Raw genomic sequence first — 14,080 nt, 5'->3', positions numbered from 1 at the left:
AGCTGATGAGTTATTCTAGCATTGCATTATTGCAATTACATTATGAAAGGAGGCCAAATTTACAATCCATTTTTGTGTTTCTCTTCATTTTAAGCATCGGTTCTCAACTATTATTGCTGCCAACCACCATGAGCCCCTCTTTGACTAGGGGTAGGCATACCACTCCCATCGTTAGCATATGGTGGGCCTCGGCCTTGCCAATGGAATGCCATTTCTTTATTTTGTCGCTGATGCTGCCTTTTTCTTTTTTTCTTTTTTGTGTGGAACTCGTGTGATGATTAATTAATAGTTGGTCGGCTATATGATTCAAAGATAAAAGCATGGTTCAACATATTATAAGACTAACAACTAACAAGAGAGCTCGCACTTATGTTTGATAAGCAGAAAACAAATAGATTATGGATGACCAAAAATTATTTTCCTTAGGTGGCACAACACAATGTTGTGTATATAAAATTAAAGGATGATTAAGTCTAGTCAAATACAGTGAATCATGCAAGTTGTGTTTTTCAACTTCTTGTATCACAGATATAAAAAGTTAAAATAATAAATAATACAAAAAGTTATTGTGAGTGAGTTGGGCTTGGTGACCATGTCTGCCCACTTGATCAAAACCCAACATAAAGCCCGATGCCCATCAGCCGAATTAAACTTGGTGCACAGGGAGAGAGTTAGCCTTGGGCCTTATCACAATGGGCCCAACCCTGAGATCGAGACTGTGATTGAGGAGACGACAACTTAAGAGATTCTTAAGTGGTCGGCTAAACGCTGACCAATAACGAAGGTAGTTGGGGCGAAACACGAATCTAGTGAGATCGGTAGCCGAGTACTGATAGTATCATTGGGGAACCACCTTCGAACACTATTCAACGTTTGAAACAAGTTTTAAGAGAATTTTCTAAAGTCGTGAGAATCCCTTGGGATTTTGATGAACATAGGAATATGTGTGAAGTTGGGAGATAATAATTATGACCCCACTAATGAGAGACTATAAGAAAGAGAAGAAAGTGGAGGCTTGGGGGTTGGAAAATCTGGGGAGTAAGAGAGCAAGAGATAGGAGAAACACAGGGAAATTAAGAAGAACCAAGAGAAGTTTGGGGCTTAATCTGTAAGATTGACTCTTAACCCACATATAAATAAATTGTGACCCAAATACTCTGGTCTAAATAGCCTTTGATGACCACAGTTTTATATATATATATATATATATATATATATATATATATAAACAACATGTTACCGTGTGGAACTTTTTGTATCTTTTATTAGATTGGATATAAAAAGTTAAAAACAATAAATCATACAAAAAGTTATATACAGAGGGAGATGAGGTTTAACATGTGATAGGTGAAAACTTTGTTAATATATGGCAAGTTACTTGTGATTTTAATAGTAGCATACATTTATGTGTGTTTGGCAAAAATTAAAATGCCAGTTTATTTTTTGCTACTATGTATGAGTCCACTGCATTTTTTGATACTGTTCATAGCTTTTATTGTACTATTTCAGCTAACTTTTACCTTTATCTACAATATTTTCAACAAAAAATTTTCAATTTTAACAAAATAAGCGAATCTCAAGCAGGCCCTTAATACTACTTTTTTACTTATATCTAATAATTTATCATATTAATTAATGTCAAATATATTATATACGACACCAAGCAATTATTAACTGCAATTATATATGAAGCATGCACGTTCTTTTTCAACTTTTTTTTCGACGGATTAGATATAAAAAGTTTAAAAAAAAAAAAAAAATCATACAAACAGTTACATATATAAAACAACATGTGAATGGGATTTAACAAGTGGTAGGCGAAGACTTGTCAATATATATATGGCAAGGTATCACCGATTTTCAACGAGGCAACTATTGTTTTTTACATACTATTGACAATATGAACGTCTAACTTTTTATTTTTTATTTTTTTTATGTACGTAACCGCCCCCGGATTTTAACACCACAAGGGCAATAATAGTATTTTACTTTTATATAAGACGCCAAGCAAGTGAGTGCACTCCATAAAAATCTGTGTCCGTAGCCTAGCTCAAACACATTCATTCAACCACAACCACAACCATACACACACTTCATTGAGCATATCATGGCAGCTGCTGCTGATCATGCTACTCCCACTTATGACCGTATGAAAGAGGTTAAGGAATTCGCCGAATCCAAGATTGGTGTCAAGGGCCTCGCTGAATCTGGCATCACCTCAATACCTCGTATGTTCATTCACTCACCTGAGACTCTCTCTGACCTCAAAAAACCCAACTCTCAAACATGCACCAAAAAAAACATCCCTTTAATCGATCTTTCCCACTTCAACTCCCCCACTAAACGACACCAACTTGTGGAACAAATCAGAGATGCCACTGCCACATGGGGCTTCTTCCAAGTTATCAATCATGGGATTCCCAAATCAGTCCTAGACGAAACCATAAACGCAATCAAAGCTTTCCATGACCAACCCCATGAGGTCAAGTCCAAACTCTATAACCGTGAAAAGGAGAGGCAAGGGGTTATGTACTCGAGCAACAATGACTTGTACCGAGCCAAAGCTGCTAGCTGGCATGACTCTCTCACGATTTGGATGGCCCCAGAGACAAGGCGTGCAAAGGAGGAGGAAATTCCAGAGGTTTGTAGGAAAGAGATAGTTGCATGGGAATCGCATTCAACAAAGGTGGCTGAGGCTTTGTTGGAGTTACTGTCTGAAGGGTTGGGTGTGGAGGCTGAGAGGTTTAAGAATTTGGGGTTTTTGGAGGGCAAGTTGGTTGTGGGACACTGCTATCCCTACTGTCCACAGCCGGACCTGACCGTGGGAATCACATCTCATACAGATTCAGGGCTGACTGTGTTGTTGCAGAACCAGGTGGGAGGGTTGCAAGTCAAGCATGGCGACGAGTGGATTGATGTGGAGCCCATCCCTGGAGTATTGACTGTCAACATTGGCGACTTCATACAGGTACAGTAAACATGTTTTTTTATAGAAAAAACACCAAAAACAAAATTCAAACAATTCACCTGTTTAGTTTGAAGCATTACTCAAACTCAGTTTTTATAACTCATTATTAGTTTTTGTAATTTAAAACTCTACTCCGTATCTCATATATATATATATATATATATATATATATATATATATATATATATATATATATATATATATATATATATTATCTTAACTTAATCTCATTTGGCTAAAAAATTTGGCTTCAGTTTTTAGCTTAAAAATTCATTTTTAACTCAAAATGATGGAGCCCACACATCTGCTTGGGTCCCAACGGTCTTCCCACACCCACGAACATTCTCTGTCCAACTAAGAGTTGAGACAACCCTGATCTAGGAATTGAAGAGGCCAAACCCAGAGGCCAGTAGCCAACTTAAAGCTTCCCCGCCTCCTACCACCACCGGCAACCCACAAATTCACCAATCAAAACCCTTAAAAACCCAACCTACCACCGTTGTTTTTTATCCACCACCTCACAAATCAAAAAAAAAAAAATCAAACCCATCCAAGTCCATCCACCATAGCAGATCCACTCACACCACCAACACCTTCAACACCACAACAAATTACCCCATAAAACCCACAAACTCTAAATAAAGAAAGAAATAAAACCCACAAACGCAAATCACAACCCTAATCGGAGTCGTAAGAAAGAAAGAAAAAAAAAAAAAAAAAAGCTGAGAAAGAAAGAAAAGAGATAAAAAAAAAAGTGTTCAAACTGAAGAAAGAAAGAAAGTAAAAAAGAAAAGAAGAAAGAGAGTGTTGGCTTTGATGTGGACTTGACATTGAGTTGGACCCAACATAACTCATAATTCATGATTCAAAAACATCACAAACATATTTTTTTACTTTTACCACCCAATACTGTCAGTTTTTTGAGTTTTGAGTGATGAAAATAGTTATGGGAACGTAACTATCTATGTCTGGCTTGAAATTAAGAAGTTACTATTTTATTATTTAATTTATTTTTATTATTATTTATAAATTTTATTGTACTTTTTGGTATTATTTATAAATTTTAATGTACTATATAAGTTAATTTTTACTTTTATTTATAATACTTTCAGTAAAAAGTTTTCAGTTTCAACAAAATAAAATATTTACGAATTTTGATAATTGAATTATGAAAATTGAGTTTTGAGTGATGATTTTGCCTAAACCAAACACCCTTGAATTTCTAGACACGATATTTTTCACAATTTGGTGCTTGATAGATTTATGTAAAATGAATAAAAATATTTTATACAGCTTATAGTATTTCACTTTATAATCCATCTACCACTTTAATCCTATTAAATCTTATAAATAGATATGAAAAAAATTATGAAATATATATATATATATATATATATATATATATATATATATAATTTGATAGTATAACAAAAATGGAACTCAAACTTGATTATCATGATAAAAGAGAGTACTATATTACTGAGCTATATAACTCTTGGCTTTAGTTCGTGAAAAATATTATCCCAATATTACTTAAAAGAAAAAAAAAATTAATGACACAGTTTCTCCTAATTTTCTCACAACTCATGTGACATATGTATAATTTAAAAAAAAAAATTGTTTTACATATTTTCATAAGGACAAAATTAACAAGACTAAAATTTGGCTAAAACACCACCAAAATAACATGACTACAATAAAAATATATCAAGTAAAGTTGTAACCAATCTTTATCTGTATGAAAAATGAATAATGTGAGAAAAATTGTTTCAAAAAAAGTGTAACTATCGATTTATATTAGTAAATTGATGTTTAAGTGAATGGCGTTTTGGCTTAATGGCGCTCATCCTTATTTGGTGGCTAATTGTGAATCCACCAACTAATAGATTATTGTTATTATTATTATAAAACTAATGAAGAGCATAAAAAATCGAAGTCATCCTAAAGTTTCCTCTCTCTCTCTCTCTCTCTCTCTCTCTCTCTCTCTCTCTCTCTCTCTCTCTCTCTCTCTCTCTCTCTCTCTCTCTCTCTCTCTCTCTCTCTCTCTCTCTCTCTCTATATATATATATATATATATAAACTTGGGTGCATACCAAAATGGGGTACTAGTCTGTGTTTTATAAATGATTTAATATTAATAATAAGAATCTCATTTCACTTAACTATCATAAGTTACCATGGCTTTTGAATGGAGTTGTGGTGTGCATTTGTGTTAGAACCCCTTTCCCTCTCCCTTGTGTGTGTGTGTGTGTGTTTGTTCCTCAAAAAAAAAAAAAAAAAACTATCATAAGTTGTAACAATCATTTATAAGAAATAATGCTCCTATAATTTATGCTTGTGCTTATTGTATTTAAAGAGAGATTTTGATTTTAAGTTTTAGTCTAAATTATTTGAATAATGTATGAAATGATAATTGTTTTTTCTACTGATAAAATTGATTAATGGATTTGAAATAAGTGTAAGATATTATTTCAAATCCATGAAATTGCAAATATTTGTATTTATGCCAAATATCTAAAGTTTCAATAATCTTTTGTTGTTCAATTTATAATAAGAAATCGTTATTTCTCAACAACAACAAAAATTGTTCATCAATTTCCTTAATTTAAAACCCTCAAATTCAAACATCATTTAGAAGGTTGTGTGTATCTTATGTAATAAAAACACTTGCATCACTTGGTTTTCGTTGTATCATGTTTTTTGCACACACGTTAAAAAGTTTTCATGGTTCTCACTAATTTTGTAATTTTTGATTTAATTATCTTTTAACAGATAATCTCTAATGATAATTACGTAAGTGTGGAGCATCGCGTTTTGGCTAAGGCATCTAAAGAGCCTCGTATATCAGTCGTGGCATTTTTCAACGTGGGGACTCAAGCTGATTCTGATTACTTTGGACCACTGCCAGAATTATTATCACCCGATAAACCAGCTCTTTACCGCAAATTCACAGTGCCAGAATTCAATGAAAGTTTTTTCAGCAAAGGATTGGATAGCAAGTCTTTCATACAGAAAGTTAGACTGTGAAATAAGAACTTATGGGAATGGTAAAGTCCATATGATATATGTTGCATATTTATGTACCTGTGTGAATGGAATGGAGCCACCCATTCCTTGCTCAAGAATGTACTATGCTTGAGGCATAATAAATGAGGCAAACACAAGTGCCCTGATTTAAGCCAAATTGTTTTCTATATAATCTATTAGCATATAATTTGTTTCACAATTTTTTTTTTTTAACTTTTTTCTCAAACCAAAATTTCAACCTGAGTCGTTCCTCTTCAAAATAAGAAAACTACAAGGATCCACAATAACTATCCAATGAACTAGAAGCGCCCAAAAATAGAATGGGTTCCAAAATGGACCATTTACCCCACTTCTTTCTTTTCCCCTATTTTCTGCTTTAGGATCTCTAGATGGGCTTTTAACTGAAAACTGCAACTCACTTTATGAAAAAAATTATTCATAGTTAGAGGATAAAGAAATTTAAGAAATCATCCATTAGAAGTGGAACAGCCAAATGTCAGTTTCATTTTGTCTAAGAAAAGTAACCATTGGGATATTGTCATATTAATTTAATTTTTTCAACATTTTCACCTGCATTACAACTTCATCACACTAAGGCTGCGTTTGGTTCGACAAAAAATAACTTTCAGAATTTTACGCGTTTGCGGGTGTTTGGCAACACCTGAAATTTTGGTCAAACTGAAAATCAATATCATTGACCGTAAAATAATCCCTCCCCACTCGTAAAACATTTTCCATGTCTATTTTACCTTCAAATAGAGTTTTCCGTTGGAAAACAGAGAAGGAGAAGGAGAGAGCAACGACACACACCAGAAAAGAGAGAGAAAGAGAGAGCTAGAGGGAGATCGCCGAATCGGTCAGATCACGTCGATGAAGCCAAGATCACGCCGTCCTCAACCCAAAGGCCCGCTGTCGAGCTCGTGCAGGGCGAGATTGAAGCGCGATCTCGCTCCGTCGAGCTCGCGCAGGGCGAGATCGAGGAGCAATCTCGCTCTGTCGAGCTCGCGCAGGGCGAGATCGAGGAGCAATCTCGCTCCGTCGAGCTCGCGCAGGGCGAGATCGAGGCGCGATCTCGCGCCATCGACCTCACGTCGGGCGAGATCGACGCGCGTGATCGCGCTGGCGAGATCGGTGACCCACCGATCTCTCTCTTCCTCCTCCCTATCTCACCTCCCTCTCTCAGTTTGACCGAATGATTTGGCCATGGTGTTTTATTTGATTTTTGTTTGTTTAGAAGTTGATGGATTGTAATGTTCTATTATAAAATTTGTTTTGAATATGAGAAAATGGTTGAGAAAATGTGAGAAATCAACAAAAAATTTGCATTTTCAAAATGTTACCAAACACTTGAAAATATTTTCCAAAGTATTTTTTAAAATGCCACCAAACACCTAAAAATATTTTCCTTTCCCGAAAATATTTTCACCTGAAATTATTTTACACTCGAAAAATATTTTACACCCAACCAAACGCAGCCTAAATGGAACAAAGGCATACGAAATTACAGCTCACTAAAAAATGAATATACAGCATTAAGGTCAAGAAATAATTAGTAGATCTATAACACACACCTAAACTGATGAGTTCTTCTAGCCTTGAATAATTTGGATAGCCAACTACCAGCATTAGCATATGGTGGTCTCCGGCCTTGCAGTGGATATGGCCCACCACTGTAGCCTCCAACTTGGACCTCCACAAATTGCTATTTCTTCATTTTGTCGCTGGTGCTGCCCTTTTTTTTTTCTTTGTATGGAACTCTGGTGATGATTCATACTTGGTCAGGCTACATGATCTAAAGATTAAAGCATGGTTGAACATATTAAAAGAATAACAAGAGAGCTCTCACATATGTTTGATAAGCAGAAAACAAATAGATTATGGAAAACAATTTTTAAAGGAGTTCAAGCACAAAGGGAAATGTCTATGAAAGCACAAGCAGAGATAGAGATGACCAAATATTGTTTCCCTTAGGTGGCACAACACAAATGTAGTTGTTGTTCTCCATGGTACTCTTTATTTGAATGACATGTATGAATTGATCTTAGAACTCCTAGTAGGCAATAAGAGGCATACACAAAATATAGATGGGGAATCATACCTCTTGGCTCTTGGGATCTCAAGGTGAAGGATCATTCCAGAAATGCTAGTGTTTGTGTGTACTTGTGTAGGTTCAAGTTACACCTGGTGTAACTTCATAAGAGTTACACCCTTTTTAAATCGTAGATTCTCATGAAATTTAACGGTGATAAATTACTACTTATTAGCTCATTAATACAGAATTATTGTATGTCAAGTCAACTACTTTTACTGAATTTTCTCACATTTATTGCCCAACATCCCTCAATCACGTTCCCACAACCACGGTACACACCTCTAAAAATAGTGCCAGACTTGGCCATTCCATGGAGAACATTGAAAAATAAAAATATTACAGAGTTTTCTTTTTAAGTCTCACGAAATTATCTTTGAAACAAGTTGCTTTCTATGAGAGTCTTAAGGCTAGAGAATTTCTTAACTAGACCCTGTACCACCTTACATGTGCAAGATTGGTAAAATGATTCAACGGCTTGATTGAACAAATTGCAATTCACAACAAGAATCAGTATGTCCTTAAACTTAACTCCGAATATTTCCAAAAACTTGTCAATCACTCCAAAAACCACCATCTCTGCACCTTCCTCAATCCTCACTCACTGACACTTACGGTCACTGGCATGTGGTTGAATTGATGGATGAAAATCTGTAGAACAGGTTCATATATACGTTTATCCAAAAATAACAAGAAGAAGAAAAAGAACAAGAAGAAGTAAAAAATGTTTGACCACTGTCATTAATACATCCCAAAAAAACTAGCATTAATGACTATATTAATGATATAAGAAGTAATGATTTATCACCGTTTGATTTAATGAGGATCTACCGTCTATGGTCTAAAAATGATGTAACCTTTGTCAAGTTACACCAGATGTAACTTGACCCCAATTAAACCGTAGATTTCTAAAAGATCTAAAAAATAGATTCAAATTACACTTTTTTTTAACCGTAGATTTTTAAAAGATCTAACAATTAAAAAAATCATTAAATGTGATTGTTTTCCACCTTATTACCTAATTAATACTAGCTCTCTCTCTCTCTCTCTCTCTCTCTCTCTCTCTCTCTCTCTCTCTCTCTCTCTCTCTCTCTCTCTCTCTCTCTCTCTCTCCTTATTTATTGCTTTCTAGTTTCCACTAGATAATCTTTTATTCAACACAACCTAACAAAACAAATACCAAAAAAAAAAAAAATTTTAAATCTATGTTCTCTGATTTCACAACTACCAAAAATCTCCTTATTTATTGCTTTTTAGTTTCCACTAGATAATCTTTTATTCAACACAACCTAACAAAAATATATATATATCTATTCTCTGATTTCACAACAACTACCAAAACAAGAGTGAAATAAAAATAACTTTCAATTGCTCGAAGAAAAAAAAAAACAAAACAAAACTTCAAATTTGAGCCTATCATACACTAAACAAGCAAACCTCCCTTTTCATCACCAAGCAATTGAAATTTTGAAAGGTAGGCCTTCTGTCTGGACTTGCTGCTTCAATGCAGTCTAACCAAAAAAGAAAAAAAAATTCATATATCACACTTGATATAATAATTGATATTTTGTTTAGTTTAGATTAGTTTTGGTTTTTTATTTTTTAAAGGAGCAATTGGAAGTTTTTTTTGGATGGAACTTTTCTTTTTGTTTTGTTTATTAGTGTTTGGCAGCCACGGTCCAACAGGGTGGCCCCTGTGTTCAGACCCAATTTTTTCTTTGTTTTTTGTTTACACAAAAATATACTCTAATCTTCACCGTTTAAAAAATAAATAAATAAATAAAATAAAAAGCTTCAGTTAGCTTAACTAGTAAAATTTTAAAGAGCTATCATTAGGAGCGGACGTTATAGGTTAAAACTCTCCCAAAAAAAAAAAAAAGTGACTCTTGTATTTGGTAGTAGTTGTCCTTGTGAAATTAGAGAAAATGAGATTTTTTGGTTAGGTTGTGTTGAACAAATATTATCTTTTGGCTAGAAAGCAATAAATAAGGAGAGAGAAAAAGAAAAAAAAAAGAATGCTAGTATTAATAAGATAATAGGGTAGAAAGCAATAACATTTAATGATTTTGTTAACTGTTAGATCTTTTAGAAATTTACAGCTTATAAAAATGTGTAACTTTTCAAGAGTTACATCATATATAACTTAAACTTATCTCTCATATATATATATATATATATATATATATATATATATTTTTTTTTTTTTTTTTTTTTTTTTTTTTTTTCTGTTCCCATCCAAAGTTTTTTTTTTTGTCCCTTCTCTTTTCTTTTCTAAGGTCATCTTAAGAAAATTATAGTAGTACTCGGTTATGTAGGTAAGATATGTCTTTTACTTGGTCAAAAGAACAAATTTTGCAATGATGATAACCTTAGCCACCAGAATATTTTTTAGGTCTTACTTTCACCTAAATCTATCACGTAGGAGACATTTATTAAATACCAATAACAATAAATCATATCAACAATTATGAATAATGTTGTGTACTTAGAATGATGGACATGGGTTTCTAATTAGCACAAAATTACTCTTACTTAGATCCCATTTTAATATGAGTCCACCTAGAGATAGAGCCAGAAATTCAGCTTTGGGAAGGCCAAAGTATGGACTTTTTTTAAAATATATATATAACTTCAATTTTTAAAATAAAATAAAAAAGGGACTAAGATTTTAAAACCAAAATAATACATGAAAAATAAAAAATAACTTGATTTTAGTGTCTACAATATATAAACAAAAAAAAACATTTATTCATGACTGAAAGTCATGAATAAATAACTCTATAAATAATTAACTCTATATAAAGTCAGCACAAGTACAATAACTCTATAAATAAGTTGATAGGTTGTTGATCTTCTCCTTGTTACCAACCATTACAATTCAAGGAAAATTTAAAAAACATATATTTTCTTTGGGTTTATTATATATCATCCCCATCAAAATTTTGAGGAAAAAGAATTAAAATGAAATTTGATGAAAAAAAGTCAACACACAAATGAAAATTAAAAAAACAAACAATTAATTACCTTAAAACAAAAATAAAAGAGTTGCATTGCTTGAAAGTCATTAGCTTCTTATTTCTTGGTTTGTTCTTAATCTTTCCTAATTAGAAAATTATATTTTGTCCACTAAAAATATTATAGCTAACTGAAACTCTAAAAATCTTTTTTTTAATAATTTTTTTCTTTTTATGGGAGGGGGACCTTACATCATGGAATAGCGACTCATTTTATTTAATATTTTATGATCTATTTGGGTCAATTGAATTGTTGAAATTTATGTATGTTTTTAACTTTGAAGACCAAATTATAAATATTTATATAAAACAATTTATTTTGAGATATTATACACAAAGATGAAATTGAAGATTGAAAGTGCAGTACTTTCTGAGTTAGAGGGTGAAGTTACAAAGGGGCAACAGTAAACAACACGATTTAAACGACATCATTTCTCACGTTGTCTATTTCTTAAATTTTAAATATTTGTGTTTACAGTACAGTTGTCAATGTATAATGTTCTATTAATGACAATTCACTAAAATATAATAAATTTCAAATTAAATTGAAGATTAGAACAAAATGAATTAAATTGTAGATACATAATATAATAATTAGAACAAGAGCAATTTGGCACTTGCTCTTTTTAAAGAAATTCAAATTTTGTGGTAAGAAATTTTCATAAACCAGTGTGGCAAAATTTCTATTTGGCTTGTTTCCTCGAGGATACAACAACCCAACTAAATCGTTGTGCGGCTTAAGCTAATTTTACACTAATATTTAAGCCCAAAGCTCAACAAAAAGAAAAAAAAAAGAAATCTTTCTTTGTCCAACCATTCTCAAAATATGTATTATCGTAAATCACTTCTTACTAACATAGATTGTTATGCATATAGACATATGTAGAGGAATGGTGCATATAGGTCTATATATAGGCTCATAGTAATTACTCAAAATTAATAAGCATTATGACCTTATTTATTTTCCTAAATATTATACTTATTATTGTAATGGTAGGCATTTCTAGATTTAAAGATTGGAGTTATTTGCAATACAATAACTCTCCAATATTTTTTGGAACTCCTACACTTTATCAATTAGCAACAAAAAAATCAATATAAATAAATAGCATAAAAATAAATATTTCATTTTATTTTTTAATTACTTTTAAAATGCACCAATATTTTTTGGAACGTTCCTTTTTTTTAGCATTACACACAACACATTACAATTATGTTTTTTTTTTTCCAATAATTGATGGAGGAAATGCTTTGAGTGCATTCAGATGTAGAAATTAGATGAAGTTAGAAGTTTCAATATGCCTCTAACATGTATAAATAGGAACTTTGGTTCCCACTTGTGATATGTGAAGTGTGAAGTGTGAAGTGTGAAGTGTGAAGTGAAGTGATGTCTAGAGATTTCTAGAGAAAAAGAGAGAGGCGGTGCTTGATGTTTAACACTACAAGTGTAGTTTGTAACAGGGGAGATTGTTGTGTCATTTGAGTGTTGTTGTAGTTACTGGGCAGCTTGAGTGCCTTTCTTTGTTTGAAGTTCTTTCTTCAATAGTTTTTGACCAATAAAATTACTTATTCATTACCAAAAAAAAAAAATGGCCCCCTACATTTTTGTGGAGCTAACATTTGTGGAACTAACATTTAATATTCTCTGCAAAAGCAGAATTGGACTGTTACTTATCCATTGTGATTGAGCTGCGTGGCCTTTGTTTATTGGTAGAATGTCTGTTATTATAAAGTGAAAATTTATGAAAATCTAATAGTACAATAAAGGACAGCAATGAAAGAGATTTCTTGATTGAATTTTGATCCATTCAACTATATGGAAAAGATAAAAGCTGGGAGGCTAAGAATTTAAGCTCTGTGGCCCTCCTTTTAGTTCCTATTTGTACAAACTCTTTTGTTTTGGTAATGAATTACGAATCTCCTTTTATGCCCAATAATAAAATAAAATAAGCGAGAAATACATAACTATAATTTTAGGCCCAATGAATTATTTTAGTTTATTAATTGAAAAATAAAATAATTCTATCCCACAACAAAAACCGGGTATATCCACACACGCGCACAAAACCAAAATTAAAAAATAAAAAAAGGCAATATATGTTGGTTGTGAAACTCAGATTGGACTGGGTAATATGACTCGACCCAATGCTAGTTTTAAATGCAGTAACAATTATTGGGCCACACACCTTTTGTCGGTAAATTATGGGAAATTATTATATATAAGGACAACTTATGAATTAAATTTATTAAAAATTAAATGACACATAACAATTCAACCTAGATTCCAGTCCAACCTCAAAAATCATTGAACCTCCCTCTCTCTTTTCTGGTTCTTTAAACAATTTGGATTCCAAAACCATGGTTTCAATCACATTCAAGTTATTCAACAACAACCAGAAAATAAAAATAGTTGTTAGTTAAAAAAAAAAAATGTATTAGGCTAGACGAAGCAAAATAAACCATGATGTTCTTATCCCATTAAAATAAAAAAAATAAAAAAAAAAACTGCGTATATAAGTGGAAAAAAAATTATCCCAACCGTGAAGCTTTTGTGTCTAACCAAAGAAATAATAAAACGGTACAAGAAGAGTTCTTAAGAACAATTAAGTTGCGTCTGTTTAAAAAGTTGCTAAAATTTGGTACACCCACTTGATAATTAATCAAGAGCAATCATAACTTCTAAGCCCAACTTTTATTATAAAGTATAATTTGTTTCACAATTATTTTATTTCTTTTCTCAAACGAGTTTTTCAATCTGAGTGGTATCTCTTCCAAATAAGAAAAGAACAATGATCAACAATTACCATCGAATTAGCTGGAAGCACCCAAAAATATATTGGGTTCCAAAATGGACCATTCACTCCACTTTTTTCCATCTTGTGTGTAAGGATTTCTGAATAGACTCTTGGCTGAAAACTGCAACTCACTTAATAAAAAAAAAAGAATAATTATTCATGATTCAAAGTTAGGTGACACAGAGAC

The 14,080-nt window shown here is 32.4% G+C and overlaps 1 protein-coding gene across 1 annotated transcript; it reads left to right on the top strand.

Annotated features, from left to right (window-relative positions):
- The first annotated feature begins 2,020 nt into the window (after positions 1-2,020).
- LOC142623632 (1-aminocyclopropane-1-carboxylate oxidase homolog 4-like) lies at positions 2,021-6,152 on the top strand. Its single transcript, XM_075797076.1, has 2 exons — positions 2,021-2,968; positions 5,741-6,152. Exons 1-2 carry the CDS (start codon positions 2,108-2,110, stop codon positions 5,993-5,995), a joined length of 1,116 nt encoding a protein of 371 aa, XP_075653191.1. The 5' UTR covers positions 2,021-2,107; the 3' UTR covers positions 5,996-6,152.
- Positions 6,153-14,080: the final 7,928 nt, after the last annotated feature.

The sequence above is a fragment of the Castanea sativa genome, chromosome 2, assembly GCF_040712315.1.
Source record: "Castanea sativa cultivar Marrone di Chiusa Pesio chromosome 2, ASM4071231v1".
Lineage (NCBI taxonomy): Eukaryota > Viridiplantae > Streptophyta > Magnoliopsida > Fagales > Fagaceae > Castanea > Castanea sativa.
The sequence above is the reverse complement of the archived record's forward strand: the minus strand, read 5'-3'. Positions and strand labels throughout refer to the sequence as shown.